Genomic DNA, 21,734 nt, shown 5'->3' with positions numbered 1-21,734 from the left:
CACAGAACAATATCATCCGCATACAATATGTTCCATGGTACTGTCTCCCACTTACTTTCCTCTATTATAACATCCATCACTATGTTAAAGATAAAATGGGCTCAGAGCCGGACCCCTGGTGTAATCCTACTCTCACCTCAAAACCTTCTGTCTCCCCAACACTGCTCCTCACTCTGGTAAATACATTCCGGTACATCTCTTGTATCAATCGCACATACTTCTCTGGCACCATCTTCTCCCTCAGGCTCCTCCATACCTCTTGTCTCGGGACTCTGTCATAAGCCTTTTCAAGGTCAATGAATACCATATGTAGGTCCCCTTTGTCTTTCCCCGAATTTCTCCATTATTTCGCCTCAGACAAAATATACCATCTGTTGTTCCCCTTCCCTTCATAAATCCCATCGCTCTTTAACCTATTTGTACTTCTTCTCTCAGTCTAGCATATCATCCTTTCCAGTATCTTCAAAGTGTGGGACATCAATTTAATGCCCCTATAATTACCACACTCTTGGACATCGCCTTTCCCTTTAAAAATTGGGATCAATATACTCCCACGCCACTCATTTGGTATCTTTTCCTGTTCAAGGATCTTTATCATAAGATCGTACAGTATATCCACTCCTTCATCTCCTAATGCTTTCCATGCCTCCACCGGGATCATGTCTGGTCCGGTTGCCTTCCCATTCTTCATCTTCTTCAGTGCATTTAGTACCTCTTGCCTAGAAAACCTCATTACCATGCCAATGTCAACTTGCCCATCCTCTCTTATTAGTCTATTATTTTCTTCATTTAGCAAACTGTTCGAAAAATATTTCTTTCCATCTCTTCACAATGTCTTCCTCTTTCTAAGCACTACACCCTCTTGATTCTTTATTTGTTTGATGTGTGTTATATCTTTGGTGCTCGATTTCTAGCCTTTGATAGCTTCATCATCTTCTTTAATCCTTCCTTTGTCCCCAGCTCATTATACACATCATCATACGACCTTGTTTCTTTAGCTTTCAAACCTTTACTGTCCATTTATGTTTCAGCGTTGAATGACCTCATTGGCTCCAGTGCTTGGCCTTTGGCCTAAATTCTACAATCAATTTAATTTACTCCCTTCATTACCACAGACTGTGGAGGATACGTCACCAACTTCGGCGGGACGATCACAATGATGAATATGTCTAAAGACTCGAACTACACCATGTACGACTGCGTGTGGATTGTCCAGCCTCCACAGAACTATGCCTTCAAGTCACATCTGTCCATCAAGGTCGTCCAGTTCGAGCAGATGGGTGAGTTACGAAGTGTTCTGTTAGCCTCCTTGTACGAATAAATCTTTCTTTCAATTTCTTGTACAAGTATATCTTTCTCTCAATTTATACACACACACACACACACACACACACATACACACACACACACATATATTACTATATATATATGATATGTATATTATATATATATCATATATATATATTATATATATATATATGAATGTCTAATTTTTACTGTACACAACAGTATAACATGGAAGATAAAAAGGCCCATAAAACTCTATTCTAACGTTTTAACCAACCATACATTTCGAGTACTTTCATATATTTCTGCTCGAAAATATATGGTTACACAACGTTAAAATAGTGTTTTATGAGCTATTATCTTCACACACACACACACACACACATTTATATATATATATAATATATATATATATATATATATATATATATATTTGTGTGTGTGTGTGTGTGTGTGTGTGTGTGAAGATAATAGACCCATAAAACACTATTTTAACGTTGTGTAACCATATATTTCGAGCAGAAATATATGAAAGTACTCGAAATGTATGGTTAAAACGTTAGAATAGAGTTTTATGGGCCTTTTATCTTCATGTTATACTTGTATTTTACAGTAAAAAGACATTCATATATATATATATATATAATATATATATATATATATATAATATATATTCTAATATATATATATAATAATATATATATACATATATATTACATACATATATATATATATATATATATATATTATATATATATATATATATGTAGTTATATAGATGTATGTAGATATATATATATATATATATATATATATATATATATATATATATATATATATATATATGCTTAAAAAAATCACAGTAGATGCACGTGGACTTCGTGATATTAGCTAATACCGCAGGAAAAATAATAGGCAGAAATTCGTAGTCGACAATGTCTATTAAGGACGAAAGCGCTTGACTACGAATTTCTGCCTATTATTTCTCCTGTGGTATTCGTTTATATATAATATATATCATATATATATAATATAATATATATATTATATAATATAATATATATCATATATATATTTATATGGGATTCTGCTCAACTAATTCCATTCTCAAAATTATCCCGACAGATAACTTTAGTTTGAAGTACTTACGTTAATTTGAAAACTTCACGGTATTGGTCTCTCTCATGGCTGAACACGAAGGCCTTGGCAACTGACTTCAAGTCCTACATTCTACCCTGTTTTTATGACTTTATCTGAAATAGAGAATTGTAATAGATGAGACAATCTACTCTAGATGGCACGTGGGCAGCCATATTTGTATACTTTTTGAGATTCGTCTGATAGCAATTTTTTATGAGCGACAAAGTCCTTTATCTTGTAGATGTAAAAATCACTTCAGGGTGAGTTTACTGAAAACATATTAGGAACCAAATAGGTACATCCCTTTCTCTATAAATAAAAAATAGTTCATTGCGTTGTTGAACAATATCTTGAAGTAGAACCCCACCTTCTTAGGTCCAAGTAGCTTTGGTGGTTGAGTAAACAATTTGTATATAAAGGACTTAGTTTTGAAAGAACTTATTTAGGAAAACTACTGCCATTCAAGAATTGTTGGTATAAAACGATACATTCTTATGAAACAATTCATCTGTGCTAATCAGCCTAAAAGTTACAAACAAGCGTTGAAAGTGTAACGTTTCACATTTTTTAACGAATACGGATAATTCTCCGTTGAACCAGTAAATGCTGGTTTCCTGTAGACCAGAATGTTAAAATCAGTACTCAGCTGTCTAGCGAGAAACGAGTACATAAAAAAAGGGTACTTGCTGTGTTATTCTGGTATAGGTTAGAAATCACCGAATCATGTTCTAAAAATATTCGCTAATGTTGTTGATAAAGACTACCCCATGAATAATCTGACAATTTGTAAACAATATTGTCCACTCAATATAATGGCTAATGCAAACAACTCCTTAAACTCCTTTCTTTTGAAGTCATCAACACTTTCCTTGTTTTGGAAGCTCTATCCTGAATCTGATCAATAATGCACCATTTTTTTGATCGTGACAAGTTTTATTGAGACTATTGTGTGCAAAACTTTACATAAAGCACAGATGCAATTGTTGCGGAGGCTTTTGGCAGACTTTCATCGACCTGTGTGTACGAATCTCACCGAGATAAAAATAACATTCAGAAATATGTGGTTTTCTAATTGTGTTATTGCAGCTATAACAAAATTTTACCTCTTCGGTAATGAATGATTGAAGTTGAAACTTCAAAGGACTCGAGCTAGAAGGTGAAGAACGGTTTATTTGACCATGAAAATTTGTTCTTCCTCATTATTTTGAACTTTCTGTAAGAAACGACAGCGATCCTCAATATCTTTATATGAAATTGCATAACTGGACGTTGGATTCTTCATCCAAACATCCTCCATTCACATTCACAATTGATCTCTGATCCCCTTATCCTGCCGAGAGCAACCAGATTCGCTGAACAGCAGCACCAATACAAGGTCTAGACCTACTGCGCCTCGCTGTCGAACTTCTCAGTTCCAGGGGTCCTTTATTCCTGACACCATTGAACTGTGGAACTTCAGCCTCCCAGAGAAAGTTATGTAACTGGAACTTCAGTTTTATCTATTTGTTAATTTACTTTTCTTTATTAATAAGTGGGGTTTCTTCTATCTGCATTTCCCTTCTTCCTAGTGAACCACATATTCTTCGGAAACTTTAATCTCAAGTCAATGGCACCTATAGGCTTGTTCTTTGTCAATAGCTCCCATCTCCTGAATTAACTTTTGATTCACAATAAAAGAATGTGATAAAAGAAGCCACAAAGGCACTGAGCCCTCCGATGGATCAAAAGGTCCTCGACAAGCATTTGACTCTTCAGTCAGCATTAGCTCTCTCCTCTCTCTCTCTCTCTCTCTCTCTCTCTCTCTATCTATACCATATATATATGAAGAAGAGAGAGAGAGAGAGAGAGAGAGATGCAATGGCGGTTCTCAAACAGATCTGGTATGGTGATTCCTCCGTCGGTTTTGGCAATATCCCAAATCCAATTACTTTGGGTAAGAGTCGCATTACAAGATTAACACCTACTGTATTTCCTTATCTCTTTGGTCTTCAAGTGTTCTTTCTTTTATTATCATTTCAATTCGCTTGCAGTGCTCAGTTATTTTCCCCCTTTATGTCCTGATTCTTACACTCACACCAACACCTCTACCTTTTGGATACTTTTCGTGAATTCTAGGGATTTCCTTCACTCCTGCATTTGCAACAGGAGAGTTGCCAGGAGATGAATGAACACTTGGGAAATAGGTTGGCCTTTACATGGGTCATAAATGAAGAGTTGAACTGAATATAGACTCTAGACCAAAGGCCAAGCACTGGGAACTATGAGGTCATTCAGCGCTGAAACAGAAATTGGCAGAAAAAAGGTTACAAAGGTGTAACAGGAGGAAAACCTCAAAGCACTTGCACTACGAAACGATTGTGAGGAGAGGGTGGTGATAAGATGGATGAAAGAGAATATGGAAAAAGGTACAGTAAAAGAAACGAAAAGGGTTGAAGACTTGAAGTCAGGGGCCGAAGGCACGCCGCAAAGAACCTTGAGTAAGGCATTACAGTGCACTGCATGAGGTGCGGTGACGAGGGTACTGATAAGTATTTCGTACAAATTATCAGTTCCCGCGCGAGACCATAATGAGAATTAGATTGTCAGTGTTTGAAAGTGAGCGCCCTCACTTGAACATTTATATAAAACAGATCGACCATTTATTGTAGCGTTGAACTCAACAGAAAACAAAATTTGGACATTCAATCTACAGATATTGATTGTCATGTAAATACTGAAATATACTTTTTTGCTTGTTTAAATATGGGAATGTGTTGTTCGCTAATAGAAACATTTGATCCTAAATGAAAACATAACGATATAAATATCATTGTATTTGCTTATTCAGCAACTAATAAGGCAAAAGCCACAATTATATAACATTACAGACTGAAATCAAGGATTAAGTTGGCTTTCTTATTTTCCCTTTTCGCTTACTCGGGGATTAGGCCTACAAATTACTTTGCTGTTGTTGTTGTTGCTGTTGTTGTTGTTGTTGTGGGAAGGAAAGCCTAATAGGATCTGAAAAAGATGTTTCGGGTTGAGTTAAAGATGCACGAATTTTATGATAGGATATTTATGATTTATTAATTAGAATGAAAATGTAAAATATAAATAATGCGCATGTTAAGCAGTACAGAGCAATTATTTATACTAAAATAATACGTGTATACTTTGATTTTCGTTAGAGAAACAAAGTTCTATTTAACTGTAGATTTTAGCACAAGGTCCAAGTAAGCTGAAGGTCGGATTACGCCTTGTTTTGTGTTAAATGACAAAGTTTATTAAGGATTTTCCAGAAGGCAGAAAGCATTTTTTACAATATTTGCAGAAATAAAAAGACTTTTGGTTGATTCTGAAAAATATGCTTGCAACACTTCGATTAAATTTACAGGAAACATATTTCAATTATCGTAATAATCCCTTCCACTGATTTCACTTTTGTTTGCTAATTACTGACAGGCTTTTGAGTTTATTCAAAATTTTGATGACGATTTATACCGAAGGTTAGATCACAGATCTTACCTGATTGATTTTGGAAAGCTTACTAGCTTGAATTATATCCCAGTCAGATAAGCAACTAAATTATGAGCGTAGTTTATTCTTGGAATAAAATTTCTTTACTTATTTGAGTAAAAAAAAAATATGATCGTTGAATGCAAGAGGGCATTCGTACATAGGTTATACGACAAAATTTGTTCTTTTATTTCCCCTAGGCCTAGGGTCACCATATCTAATTTTCCTTTCATGATGTCTCAACCAACTCTCTTTCTCTCTTTAGCCTCGGCTACCACTCTTGAGATAAGACAAGGAGTGACGAGCGATGACTACTTGTTGGAAAAGATCGAGGGAGGAGACCTAAAGCGGACCCAGGAACATGTGGTTGCAGTGGACACTGGATTCTATGTCAGACTGAGAGGGTTCTTCAACAAGGACTCCAAACTGGCAATAGTCTACTCATCCTTCAGCTACCTGGGTAGTAAGTGTCGCGAATTTCATTCATGGCAATATATGTCTTCCACTGTGCACATACAGACAAGACACACACAAAACACACACACACACACACTTAGAACTGATTCTAGAAGATATGGAGCGCGATGAAGGTATAAATAAAGGTAAATGCCACGAACGAAAAGTGGTTGCTAGGATCTATCGACACATCGTTCTTTAGCTAGTAAAGGACGGTGTTTCCAAAGGCCTAGCAACCACTTTGCTGTTTTACTTTTCTTTCATGGCATTTGCCCATATGTGTGTATATATATATATATATATATATATATATATATATATATATATATATATACATATATATATATATACATATATATATATATATATATATATATATATATATATATATGTATTATATATATATATATACATATGTATATTATATATATATATATATATATAATATATATATATATATATACTATATAGAGGCAGGAGAAAGGGCGGCAGGAACATATAATTTCATCCCATTAAGATACATTTATTAGCAACGCGTTTCGTGACCCATGGTCACATCATCAGGACATCTATATAAAAAAAGGAGGATCCGAGCACATAATTAAAAGCAACATACATAAAGATAAGAAAACTTAAAATGGAAACTAAGTCAAACTTAAATACTGAATCACACTTAAATACATTTACACATTAAAAACCAAGAAAGCTTGAAAATGGTCCTTACAAAAACCAAAATCAATAAAAAAAAGGACCATTTTAAGCTTTTTTCTTGGTTTTTAATGTGCAAATGTATTTAAGTGTGATTCAGTATTTAAGTTTGACTTAGTTTCCATTTTAAGTTTTCTAATCTTTATGTATGTTGCTTTTAAATTATATAGATGTCCTGATGATGTGACCATGGGTCAAGAAACGCGTTGACAATAAATGTATCTAATGGATGATTATATGTTCCTGCGCCCTTCTCCTCCTGCCTACTATAGTACCCTTTGATGTGTGGATTATATATATATATATATATATATATATATATATATATAATATATATATATATATATATATATATATATATATATATATATATATATAGGAAAGGGATATGTATATCAAACCACAGTTCATTCTTGCCGACGGTGTTTCGCAATATAACATTGCATTGTCAAGGCTAAACTGAGCTAAAAAGAAGTTTCTTCTTAGCTCAGTTTAACCTCGGTAATACAATATGCAAAACGCCATAAAGAACCACAGGTGCAAGGACTATTTAATTATCAAAATGAACCTAAATCACTCACACGCAACCAATAACTGGGATTGAAATTACATTCATTCCCATAATATGTATTATTTTATACTTTAGTTTTCGACGAACATACGTAAGTAGTAGCTTGAATTCAGATAATACTATTAAGGAGGAGGGGTCAAAAATGACAAGACTAGACAATACCCCATCCTTCCTCCACTCGAGCAGTGGACTCGTACACAACTTGTGGAGAGTTCACAGCAAAGATGTAAAGAACTTATCTTATATAAAAGACTTTTGCCTCATTGAATGGCTCATACAAATCAAAACATACAAATCAACACCTAAAATTAATCATCCACGAAAATCACCAGGGGCTCAGCTCACTAATCGTACTATAAGTGAGGTTGATCACCCTTGGTTCAGCTCACTAATCGTACTATCAGTGAGGTTGATCACCCTTGGTTCAGCTCACTAATCGTACTATCAGTGAGGTTGATCACCCCTGGCTCAGCTCACTAATCGTACTATCAGTGAGGTTGATCACCCCTGGCTCAGCTCACTAATCGTACTATCAGTGAGGTTGATCACCCCTGGCTCAGCTCACTAATCGTACTATCAGTGAGGTTGCGAGCAATCACTACAGTGAGTGGGGAGACATGCTTTAGTCAGGGGCAAGGTCTCCTACCTCCGGGTGATGGTGGATATGTACATATCATCACCATCCCCTTAGCGCCCAGCGGGACCCCAACCCCAGGCTACCCCCACGCCCAATGAATGACCTTATGGCAGGAGGGGGAAAAAAGTATATCTTAGTTTAACCAGACCACTGAGCTGACTAACAGCCTCTCCTAGTACTGGCCCGAAGGATTGTATTTTTATTTACGTGGCCAGGAACCAATTGGCTACATAGCAACGGGACCTACAGCTTTTTGTGGGATCCGAGCCAAATGATATTGAGAAATAAATTTATAATCATCAGAAATTAATTCCTCTGGTTCTGCATTGGCGGCAGCAGAGAGCGAACTCGGGTTACCAGTTTGGTAAGTGAACACAACCCGCTTGTCCAAGGAGGAACTGGAAGGAGGGGAACATGAAATGCCCTTAGCAGGCAATGGAGGAGCAGTGTAGTTCCTGACACCAGAAATATGACCTAATTCCGGTCATTTAAGGGTCATACCAATACAAAATGAAACACATAGGATACAATTGACACTTATGTATTATCATTAAGATTACACAGTGCCCTGTCTATACTAATAATTAATACCTAAGGAGGATGCCGGCGGAGTTGACACTTCACACAAGTAGGTCAAATAATGGTCATGTGCCAAATTTTGTCTAGATGGGTCAAGCGGTTATCACATAAGTTACAGAGGGAAGGGGGAAGGGGAGGTGGTACAGGTTTGAAACCCACCCTATAATCTAAGTTGGCACAAATGATGGCCACGTGCCAAATTTTGTCTAGATACGCCAAGCAGTTCGGATTTCGATAGCACACAAACATATGGACAAACATACAAATCCACATACAAACATACCCATTCATATATATAATATATATATATATATATATATATATATATATATATATATATATATATATATATATTTATATATATATTTTTTTTTTGTCCGGTGGGGGGGGGTGGGGGGATCAGTCGATAAATGCATATCTGTAAGTTTAATTTTTATCTCACTTTTTGGTAATATTTACCATTTCCAAACTAACATTATTTTCTATGAATACTTAGTATGGAAGTTCTTTAACTTTATTTTTTCATCTTAAGAAGAAATGTTTAATTCAAATGTAATTTCCTTCCATCTTTTCCAGGCTGTTACTCCATGACCGACCTGATGTGTCACAACCACAGGTGCATCCCCAAGATGCTCAGGTGTGATGGATTTGACCATTGTGGCGACAACAGCGACGAACCTACTTCGTGCTACGTAGGAGCCGGTTCCAAAGGGCTGACCCCAGAGGATGCTGCGTGGTGGTACCAACACACCCCTAATTACTACTTCCCGCCAAAATCTTCCTTCCTAGGAGGTCAACATGGATGGTCTGGTGTCCTGCTTCTAACCTCACTCATAAGTAAGTTCATTTTCAAACGCACGTAGAGCATTACATTCAGTCAAAATTGTTGAGGTAATGCAAGACTGTCAAGGAAGGCTGAATGTCATTATTCACCATGAAAAACTCTTCATATTCAAAGTCAGGTGATTTGGGTAATGTGGGCGCATCTCCTGACATCACAATGACAGCCAGAGATAGAATGTTGAATGGGCATTGCTGGGGAGTTACCAGCTGTTTGCAGCACAGGAACTTTTACAGGACGGAGAGCATCCTTGTTACCGTAACTACTCCAGGTTGTCTGGTGGTGGTTGCCAGGTGTAGATAGCCACCAGCAGCAACTTGAGTCAACTAACTCAGTAATATATACTCCAAGAAATTAAAGAAGCATCAATATTCTTTGTCACAGAATGACGGGATTTCAGTCAGCTCCTTTCAATGGCTGTAATACATTCTGTAATATTCTGAACTTATTCATCTTCTGCTATGGCATTTTTCAAACATTTGATATTATTTAGGTTCTCCTAATTTGCGTCCGTTTTAGCTGTTATAAGAGTACAATGAACTTATATCTTTCTTTAGAAATGAGCTAATTCTATCATATAAAACCCAGGCAGATATTTTTATGTTATCGTGTGTTTTCCAGTTATGGTGATACTGATGGTTGCTCTCATCTCGTACATGTTCAAGCAAAGCGCGGACAGAGTTGGAAGAGAGAGGCGTCACGGACTGCATAGCCGCCGAGGTAATGTATTCCTAACAAGAAAGTCACTGTTGCTTATTCACTAATTAACGATAATTTCAACATTACTTTCACCCACAAAGCGCTTTCAGAAGATATTCATTTCCTAATCGTCGGGATATAAATGAAACTCAGTTCGGAATGACTGCATAAGGTAAACAAAATGAAAAAAAATAAATAAAAGAGATCATCCGGGATAACACTGGAAGAATGGTAAAAGGCAAACAAAAAGAACAAGGCGTGACCCGACCTCCAGCTTAATAGGGGCTCATGCTATAATCTTCAGTCAAATAGAGCCTTGTTTCACCAACGAAAAGGAAAATAAATACGCTATATTTCATTAGAAATAATTGTTCTGTACTGTTTAACATACACATTATTTATTTCTTACATTTTGCATTCTAATGAATAAATCATAAATATCCTAAAATTCCTGTATCTTTAGCTCAACACGAAACATCTTTTTCAGAATTTTGTTTAGGCTTTCCTAACGCCCCCCCCCCCCCCCAACCCCCCCCCCCCCGCCAACCCCAACAAGAACAACCATGCAAGAACAACAAAACAACAACAACAAAATAGTTTGGAGGCTTACTCCCTGAGTAAACGAAAACAAAAACACTAGATGGTGAATTGCCAAAGGAAAATAAAACGAGATCACACAGGATAATCTGGGCACAATTGAAAGTACATGTACCTGGATTTTAATCTGATTGTCCATAATTATCAACAACCTAATTTCATTACCAAAGAAACAAGCTTAAACAGACCAAGAGATGAGTTTAAGACACAAACAGTGTTAGAGTTTATATAACAAGATTCGGTGACATTCCTTTTAACTGAGTCGCTAAAAGGACCTATAGACCTTTCCTTACTCTAGTCAATAGGATGACTTGAATCCCACGTATACAAATAATGCATTTGTTATTTGGCCAGTTCTCACGTATTGTTGATGCTGCTTGAACCATTGCTCAAGCGATTTTCCAGTGTGTCCAAAATATTCCTTGTCACAGTTTTTGCAGGAGAGAGAGAGAGAGAGAGAGAGAGAGAGAGAGAGAGAGAGAGAGAGCTGATGTCGCATACGTTAGTCTATTCACACACGCCTTCCTTTTAGTCATTTTTGTTTTACACTACATTCATTCTTGGTTTTTTTCTGTATTTTCTCAGTTTTTATTTTAATGTATAACACACACACACACACACATTCGAGTGAATAGCTCGCCTTGTTGCCAACATCTACGACAAGATTCGTGACAAAATTTGCATCATAGATATTTTCATATAATATTTTATTGTGAATATGATCATTACATTAGAGATGATATATGAACAGTGATAAAATATTATCTTGTGTACTGCTGTGAATCAACTAAACTTGAAACGAGATAAATCAATCACAACACAAAAAACAAGAGAAGAAATTGCGTGGTATAATGCTAAGAAACGCACCTACATATGTACAACTTATAACACACGCATAAGCAAACACATCAAGAGAAAGATGTAGAGAAACAGGGAGTGATCGTTCGAGATTGTTATTGTCTTAAAAGCACGACTTCACTTACGACATCATGAAACATCCCTGTTTATCGCTTTCCAATGGTTGATTTGGATGCGTCATCAGCTGAATAGCATAGACTGGAAGATGCGTGGGGTGGCGAGCACTTGTGTGTTTTGTGGGCCTTCTACCCATCCCTCCCTACCGTGTACCCCCTAACTGGTAACCTGCCTGTGCTGAGAACTGGGACTTTAAAGACCAACAGAAAATCAGATCCCTTAGGGTGACCACCGAAAATAGGTTGCGGTCAGCAGTTCAACCGGCAGACGCCTTAAAACTGTGCACTAGTCTAAAATGTAGAAATGACCACCACAGTTGAGATCTTAAAGAATCCTGTTCGAATATGATAGCCGCTATACCTGCCTCCGACAGGGATAACTTTATATTTCGTCAAGGCAATGCCCGCAACATACCTGGCTGGAATGACTTGGTTAAAGATCTGTATACGCATTCACGAGAAATGTTTTTACTGTGGAGGCAAAATGGCAGTCCAAGGGAAGGACACTTTGCGTTGCTTAGGAGACAGGCGAGAGCGCAGTTCAAGCTTGCTCTGAAGCACTGCAGAATAAATGAAAAGCAACTAAGAGAAGATGCAATGTCTAGAAAATCAAAATAGGGCGAATTACCCTCGTTTCTAGAATGACATTCAATCCTCAAATCCCAAAACTAAGAAGCTGTCACAGAGAGTAGGAGAAGACGTTGGAGATGAGCGCCTAGAGCAAGAATCACTTCAGCGCTATCCTGACTCCTGAGTTGTACTGTAAACGATCAGGACTCCCGAAGTGAAGTAGATAACCTCCTTACTGATAACATTCAATTTCATTTCACTGGTAATATCAGCGATGCCATAAACAACTTACCCAATAATAAATCGCCCGGCTGTGATGGTCTTCCTGCAGAGCTTTCAAATTCTGACACTCATTAATTTAAATCTTGATAGTTGCCCTATTCAATGCATGCATAATTCACCAGTTTCTCCAAGACTACATACTCTAGTTCACTAGTTCACTTAACACCATTAATCAATAATAATATTGCGTCACAGATACTTGAGTCGGCTCTTCTAGTGGAATTTCTCCCTTTTCTAAGCACCACAAACAACCAGTTAGGATTTAAAGCAAACCACTCAACCAATACCTGCATCTACATCCTGAAAGAATTGGCGAATTATCACCTACCATCAGGCTGTCATGTATTCCTGTTTTGTAGATGTGAGAAAAGCACTTGACAGACTAAACCTCCTGATGCTCTTCCTGAAGCTGCACATGTGAGGCCCATCCTTATATTTAATTGGCATTTTATATTGCTGGTTCTCCACACAGCAATTCTGTGTCAAATGGGGTAACGTATTGTCGTATTACTTCGGCTCCCTACACGGGCTCCGGCAAGGGGGTATACTCTCTCCATACCTGTTCAATACATACAAAGATGTCCTGAATGTCAAACTGAATTCGCTTCCAATCGGATGGTCTATCAACAAAACAACAATAAACAACCTCTGTTACGCCGATGATATGGCTCCCATTTAGATTAATTGAATATAGAATTTAGGCCAGAAGCCAAGCACTGGGTCCTATGAGGTCATTCAATGCTGACACGGAAATTGACAGTAAAAGGTTTGAAAGGGGAAACAGAAGGAAAACCTTGCAGTTGCGCTATGAATCAATTACCAGGAGAGGGTGGAAAGTAAGGCAGAAGAAAGAGAATATGAAAGAAGGTACATTAAAAGGAATGAAAGGGGTTCCAGCTAAGGGCCGAAGACACGCTGTAAAGAACCTTATGTAATGCCTACAATGCATAGCGGGAGGTGGACTGACAGCACTAAACCCCTACGGTAGATGTAGTTCTGATTTCCCCATCAGTGCAAGGTCTCCATCGACTCATCGACACGTGCCGAAGATATGCTGAAGAATTTGATATCCTAAATAACGAAGCCAAGACCCAGTGCTTGTCGTTGCTCCTGAGATCGCTTAAGAATGTTGCAGAACCACAAATTTTCTTCGTAAATCATCATCTGGATTTCGTGCAAGAATGACCGTATTTGGGCCACGTCGTCACGGACGACCTAAAAGATACAGGAGATATATAGAACAGAGACGTCGTAAACTCTGTGCAACTGGCAACATGAATTACAAGGAGGTTCGCCTTCTGTTACCGAGACACGAAGTTGGTGGTCTTCTGCTCCTACTGCTGCAGTAGACTATGTATATGGGTGTTCCCTTTGGACGAACTATATCCTAGAGCCCTTGAGACGTAACATTTTTGTTCACAATGACATTCTGAGATGTCTTGCAAAGACTCCTCCCTACCACTCCGCCACGCAGATGTTCATAGAAAACTGCCTGGGTAATTTAAAAACCATTGTGAGGCGAACAATATCTAGTCTGAATGGCCGACTGAGAACCAGCTTCAAATCATTCATACAAAGCATTCTCAGCAGTGAGGCAAGAATAAGATCTAGATTGTATGAAAGATGAGATAATGGGGAGTCTGTCCCATAAATGATTTAATCTCCATTTCTGCAATTATGAAGTGTCATCTGCAGCATCTGTTATTGTTATCATTAGTACTTTCTTTTTTATTGTTACTGTGATTATTATTACACAAATCAGCCATTTTCACTTTTCGTATTTAGCCCTATGGACCAGACTTTTCTCTAACCACCTAAGGTCCTTAGTTGGAAATTAATTGTATGCAATCCCGTTTTTAATCATTATGATCTTTGTTACTATTATTCTCAATAATATTACTGTCACTAACTTTAATATGAATACTATATTTTGTACTTCATTGTGTGGATATTGCCGATTACCATTATTTTATCTTATCTGATGTATCTGTATTGTATGTTATTGTTTCTACTTTATATATTCCATGTATATAGCCTTGAGCTGAGATAAAATTTATTATTATTATTATTATTATTATTATTATTATTATTATTATTATTATTATTATTATTATATATTTTCTGTCACCATCAGCGCCAAGCTTCAGTGAGCAGCGAAAGATCGTAACACAAAATTTCTTCTGGAATAGCGCTAGGATTGTTCATTTCCATCCTAGAGAGCTCATTTTGGTCTTTTTTTTCGATAAATTATTTAACTTTATCCTTAATTCAACAAAATCCCCCTAATGTGTAAAAAAGAAAAATTGAGTTAGTGTAGTTGAAAATGAAGAACATTTATAAAATGTCTTACTTTGCTTACCTTAGCACAAAAAATATTAGTGACAGGAAGTTAAAATATTTAATTCTCGTTTAAATATATTTTCATATATTTTGGACAAAGCAAATCAGAGAAGATATTGATAGAAAACAGGAAAATCTCTCACATTGCCTGGTGAGATACCGCTCAACTACGTAAGAAAAAGTTTTTTTTTTTTTTTTTTTTTTTTTTTTTTCGATTTAGCATCGTTAAAGAAATTTTATGTTAGTATGGCTTATTTTGGTCTCGTTTTTTCGGCAAAGGATTGATTGAACGTTAACCGTTAATCATGAAATTCTACCTATAATGAAAAAAAAAATTAAGAAAAATCGAGTTACGTGTAGCTTTAAATGTAAACTTACATACCATGTCTTATTCTATTCATCTTTGCAAAATATTTTTTATCATATAGCTGATAAAATTTCATCTAAATTAATTTTCCATTTATTCTGGACAAAAAATAAAGCGAAAATGTTGATAAAAAATATTTGACAGACTTCTGGTGTGACAGATGGGTTTCGGTAACATGTAAGGGAAGCGCGTGTGTGTATGTGTGTGTACCTACCTGTGTATGTGTATACCTGTGTGTATATGTGTAGCATCTTATTTCTGTTCTATAATTATTATATATATATATACATATATATATGTATATATATAAATATATATATATATATATATATATATATATATATTTCATGGCTAAAATTAGAAATGCGAAACTGCGGATAACAGAAATAACAAGACTTTTTAGCATCTTGAATAAACTAGAACTAAAGTAGATGCTTCATAAACTGACGTAAAGATTTAAAAAAAAATTAAACTAGAAGAGTTACGATGAACGAAACGTGATGATACACAAGGGTAATTCTTAATGACCTCACATGCGACTAAACAATGAACTTCAGGTGGCGCCATAGGCCCTGAAGTACGCAAGCCCTATGCTGGAGCTCAGTAAGATGACAGTGAATGCCATCCGAAATGGCTTGGGATACCAAGTGTACCTTTCTTGAAAAGCTGACATCAGGAACAACCTGATCCATCTCCACATTAACTTTGATCAAACAATGTCGAGATAATCCCACTGGCGAATCTACTCTACAAAATATAACCCCTATGGCATCTGTGAATACAAGATCCAGATCGCTGCCATGCTGGTGTGTGGGTTCATTTACTAACTGCTCACAGACAGACACAGTTGGGAAATCTAGAGTAGAAATACCATAATCTTCCAGTGCAGTAAGTGAACTCAACTATTCAGCGTGCTGAGCATTGCAGTCACTAATAAAAGTGAAACAAGCTTTTGAGTTAAGTATATCTTAGTTTTACCACACCACTGAGCTGATTAACGGCTCTCCTAGGGCTGGTCCGAAGGATTAGATATTTTTACGTGGCTAGGAACCAAACGGTCACCTAGCAACGGGACCTGCAGCTTATTGTGGGATCCGAACCACATACTATCGAGAAATGAATTTCTATCACCAGAAATAAATTCCTCTGATTCAGCGTTGGCAGAGCCGAGAATCAAATTTTGCACCACCGGATTGGTAGCCGAGAGCGCGGCAAACTTTTGAGCCAAGTTCCTGAACTGTTGCCATTTTGGTAAGCAAGTAGCTTAAATGAATCAAAATCTTTTGTACTCTGTCTTCATTGGTCCACCTTCCGATGTCCAGTCGGGTATTCGATCTCGGGTCCAGTTTGGTATGTATTGAAAGGGAAAAAATACCTCATGGAAAATGTTTACATGTAACACTATGTTAGTTTCTGATTAAAACCAGAACTCTTCACTTCTTTTCAGGATCAATAAGTGATGATGTTGAAATAGTTGACGCTTCAGCCGATGATCCACCACTGTACGAACCTCCACCTGATTATGAGGAAGTTATAAAAGTGATCTTATCAGGAAATAACCTTAAGGTAGGAATTTGGCTAAACCAAAATAAGACAAAAATTATTAGAACATGACAGTTACATAGAATGCCTTAGTTTTGCTAGTTTGTTGGTTCTGATTTGATGGGCATGAGTTATATAGGTGATGATTTTGTATGCAATTTATTGAAACTGATCAGTGTCCTGTCCATTTATAGTCTAATGAAAGGTAGATTTTTCTGTATTATTGTGAGACAGGTACTTAGAATTCCACAATAAATATGGGTTATTCACACCATGTACCATCAAATAATATTAACTCTCTGCAAAAATGATATAATAAACTCTTTGCAAACAGCTTGTTAGGCGACCTGGAGGCCTAACGGCATGGGTGCCTGATAAACTTGTTGATGGAGGCAGTGAGAGCAACAACCAACCAAAGTCGGATAGACCAGTGAGGACACGTCATGCCTCCTTGGATCTTGAGCGAGGAATGGAAGTTGTGCTTTGGAACTCAAACTCTGGTGTTCCTCCAAGGTAAAATGAAGAATCTTACTCTTATTTGTTGGCAAAAGTGAAAAAGTGAGAGTATGTCTTTTGAACACACACCTATCTGTGCAAACCCGGGAATATTTGATTATCTCAGTCTAGGATGGATATAAATGAACTTCATATGATTTTTTACCTTGTTATCAAGGTGTTCCGTGGTCTTAGAAGGCACTAATACTATTACGTCTTTATTCTTAACAATTTGGAGAATCTGGAGCAAAGTAAGTAAGGGACAGTTTGTTGCATTTATTTGGAATATTTTTGATCTTGCAGAAACACAACCACCAATGCAGTCACAGTAGACACTGAAAGTGGATCCCCATCAGCTCCCCGCCAAGTCATTCCATTCCATGTTGGGCATATTCGAAGATCATCCCTTCCTACAGCACCAACACCAGAGACAATGCACCATCAAGTCCAGGGTCATAGTGTTAGCATCGCCCCTGAAACTATACCAGAGGGGCCTGAAAGCCTAGAGTCACCACGACCTCCCATTCGCCATGTACATACACTTAGCTCTCCTCAGATTTCAATAAGGTCATTCAATTATGATACATCAGCAGTGTCAACACCAGGGCCAAGTACTCCAAAGCCTTTGCAGTTATCAAATAGGATGAGGAAAAGCAAAAAAGGGGCAAAGAAGGGAGGAAAAAGGAAAAAATCATCTGCCGTTAAGAAGCCGGAGCGACAAGCAATGAAAGATGATTCAGCTCCTCCATCTTATGAAGATGCAATGCAGCAAGTTATCAATAGAGAGTCTCACTCTCCCATGCTTTCAGGAGATGGAAACTTGAGCAGTGACACTGCAAGCCATGTAAATGAAAGCACACAAACTAGTTTGGATCAAGGTATGATAATTGACGCAGAAGATCTTTCACCAACAGACAGAGTTCATGCTGCTAGAGAATTGTTTCAGAAGCTTTCTAATGGGCAACAAAAACCTGGAAGTACAGTTCGTGAACTTCATGGGAATTATCACATTGCAAAACGTCCAGCAGTACAGGTCAATAAAACTAGGCACCTTAAGAATACAACTTCTGGAGGAACAATTAGCCGAGGTACTGTTAAAGCTCGGAAGGCAATGTTGTTGAAGTCTCAGAACCTAAGACGAGACTGTGAATGCAATGGAGCCTGTTCTTGTGCTCACTTCAAGGCAGAAAGTCCTGCAGAGGAGACTCCTGCTAAAGGGGGGGTCAAGTCTAAAGTGCAGTATTATCTTAAAATTGAAGAGGGTACTAAGAAGAGGGACTATGATTCATCCATTGAAAAGTCTCCTGTAGAACAAGAACTTGAGACTACTAATGAAGATCCAACAAACCTACTTGCCACAGGTACAACTCAGAAAAAGAAAAAATTGGTTAGAAATAAATCTGCACCAACAATTGGTCGAATCCGGGACCTAGATTTAGATATTTATTTCTCACAGAATGAGGAAATATCTGGAACAGAAACACCTTCGCCAAGTGAAGACATGGAGCGGCCTCTTATTACTCCTGTCAATGATGCATCAAGACCAGTCTTTATTGTGCCTATGAATTCATCTAATGGAGATGGATCACCCAAGCAAGATAAAATGCAGAGTATCCAGAGTCGAGTAAAGCATTATAATGATCTTACAAGACCCAAAAGCCCATCTGTACCACCTCGCACACCTTCACCTCTAAATTCACCAATACAGTGTATGAAATTGAGTCATTTTCTTCGGTCAGCCTCAGATGAGTCTTTAGATGAGAATGATGGTGTAATGGTTAGTATGCGCAGCGTGAAGAATGCTGTACGTGATGCCAATATCAAACCTGGATTGGTTAGAGAAGCTACTGCCAAATTCATAACAACACTAGCAACAGATATTCATCCTAAATTATGTTCTCAGAACTCAGAGGAGTGGAATACAAGTGAAGATTCCCCTCTCCCAATCAGAATTCCTTACCTCAACTTACAAAATGAAACTCCAAGCTCTCCGGAAATAAGTGATTCTGACGGGCTCAATATACCTCCTTTGAAAAGAGAAGAAGCAGAATCCATTGAGCTCTGGGATTCAATATCTCAGGGAATATCTGAAACAGAAGGCTTTGCAATAGAGGCCAGTGGAGATTTGCCACCTGTTTCTTCAGGGGCAGTGCCTAAGAAGTCTGCTGGTGAAGTTACAATCAAATTGAGAAAAAAGACTACTTCTAACACAGAAAATCAAAATAAAGATACCAAGTTCTTGCTGGAAGAGAAAAAAGAGGAAAAAACTGATACTGAAAGAAGCATAAACCGATCATCCCCAGAATCTTCTGTGAAGGTAATAGAAACAAGTAATAAAGTTGACTGTATAAAGCCTAGTTCAGACACTCCCACTCTAATCCTTGAGGAAGTTAACCTTGGTCCAAGAATCTCTGGCTACGAAAGTAGCTCAGATGACGAATCATTGCCATCATCACCAAGTTTTATACAAAAACCAAATGAAAAGTTGAATGAAACTTTTGATTCAGAAGTTGATATTGACGTTTTTTCAAAGCCATCTGAACAAGGAATTACAGTCACATCTCCATCTAAATCTGATTCTCAAAGCTCAGTTCCCAAAAGGGCAGAGAATACAAGGAAAATTCCTATTCCCTCACCACGAGGGTCAAAGATCTCGTTAGCAAAGGCGTCCTTAGAACCTCAGATAGCATCTCCAACTGACACAGAATCTCCTCTAGAACCTTCCTCGAAAGAAGAACTAACTTCAGCACCAGCATCTCCAGTCCCTCAGCATTCGAGTGCTGTCCTAAAAGAAGAAGCGGCTTCATCTTCAACACAAGTGGTTACTGATTTGGCCACTCAGATGGAACACAGTGGAATTGTCACTATAAACAGCAACAATGGATCGAAGCGGGATTATATTTAAAAAAAAATATTTTATTTGACATGGCAATATTGCCATGTTTGTCAGGTAGCTTACCCACACACACACACACACATATATATACGTATATATATTTGATATATAATGTTTTCTGTTTCTACGAGATCCTTGATTCAATATGCTCTGGTTATAAATCCTATATGGATTGTAAGACATAACAGTTGCCATGTAATGATAACTATTTTAGAAAGAAAAATACCGTAGCATATCGTAGTGATTTAATTTAGTGGAATTTTCATGAATGGATTAAATCTTATAATCCTCCACGGCAAAATCAAGTCGGATTCTTGTCATGAGTCGTAAAACACATGAATGTGTGTAGATGGCAAGTTTGTTACTGCTTAGATAATGGATATGGTTTGTGGAGCTGAGGCAGAATGGAATTTCCTGCTTTATATCTCGGGTCCAAGTATTTACCTTCCATAATATTGATAAGTAAATGTAGTTCTTATGCTAAACACATTCAGAAGTCCCCATCTATATTATTAATATAAGCACAGTGCAAACCTGCAAGTAGTTTCTCGGCTTTATGAAGACAGTATGCTATAGACTACTGCGAGGCGCATAGCTGCTCAGGGTGGTATTAAATTCTTCGTGGCAATAATTGAATACTAAGGGGCTGTAATTCACCAATTAAAACACACTAAGTATGTGCATTTGTTCTCCAAGATTATTTTTTGTGTACATGTGTGTACTCATTTCATGCAGATATTTAATGACCAGATATTATTCTTATGACCTTGCTGAATTCCCAGGAAATTACAAAAAGTCAAATGTAAGCTTTTATATATATATATATATATATATATATACTATATAATATATATATATATATATATATATATATGCTTGTGTGTTTTTGTGTATGGCATGATAAAATACCCAAAATAAATTCTTGGATAACAGATCACAGAATCTAAGTCAGGTTTTTCATATATACGAATTTTTATCATATAACAGTCATTTATGTACAAGCACTAAGCTACAAATGTCGTTTAATATCCTATTCGCTCTACCTCGGAAATATATATATATATATGTGTATACAGAATCAGAATTATAATTGAGAAGTGGTTCAAAGACGAAGTATTTATATCATTTATAAATCCCCGTCAGTATACATATGTATATTACAGATAGTCCCTGGTTTACAACGGTTGCAGCTTACGACGTTCCGAGGTTACAACGCTTTTCAATTATTTTCGTTGGAAATTATTTTCAAGTTTACGGT

At 37.1% G+C, this 21,734-nt stretch overlaps 1 protein-coding gene across 1 annotated transcript in view; it reads left to right on the top strand.

The window, feature by feature from the left end:
- LOC135201001 (uncharacterized) overlaps positions 1-21,303 on the top strand; it is a 49,616-nt gene extending 28,313 nt beyond the window's left edge. Inside the window, 7 exon segments of the mRNA XM_064229811.1 lie at positions 1,116-1,280; positions 6,188-6,385; positions 9,450-9,710; positions 10,336-10,434; positions 16,991-17,109; positions 17,420-17,598; positions 17,884-21,303. Of these exon segments, the coding sequence (XP_064085881.1) occupies positions 1,116-1,280; positions 6,188-6,385; positions 9,450-9,710; positions 10,336-10,434; positions 16,991-17,109; positions 17,420-17,598; positions 17,884-20,485 (3,623 nt within the window). The 3' untranslated portion in view covers positions 20,486-21,303.
- The last annotated feature ends 431 nt before the right edge of the window (positions 21,304-21,734 follow it).

This window comes from Macrobrachium nipponense, chromosome 27, assembly GCF_015104395.2.
Source record: "Macrobrachium nipponense isolate FS-2020 chromosome 27, ASM1510439v2, whole genome shotgun sequence".
Classification (NCBI taxonomy): Eukaryota; Metazoa; Arthropoda; class Malacostraca; order Decapoda; family Palaemonidae; genus Macrobrachium; species Macrobrachium nipponense.
Note: the sequence above shows the minus strand (reverse complement) of the source record. Positions and strands in the feature narration are given on the sequence as shown.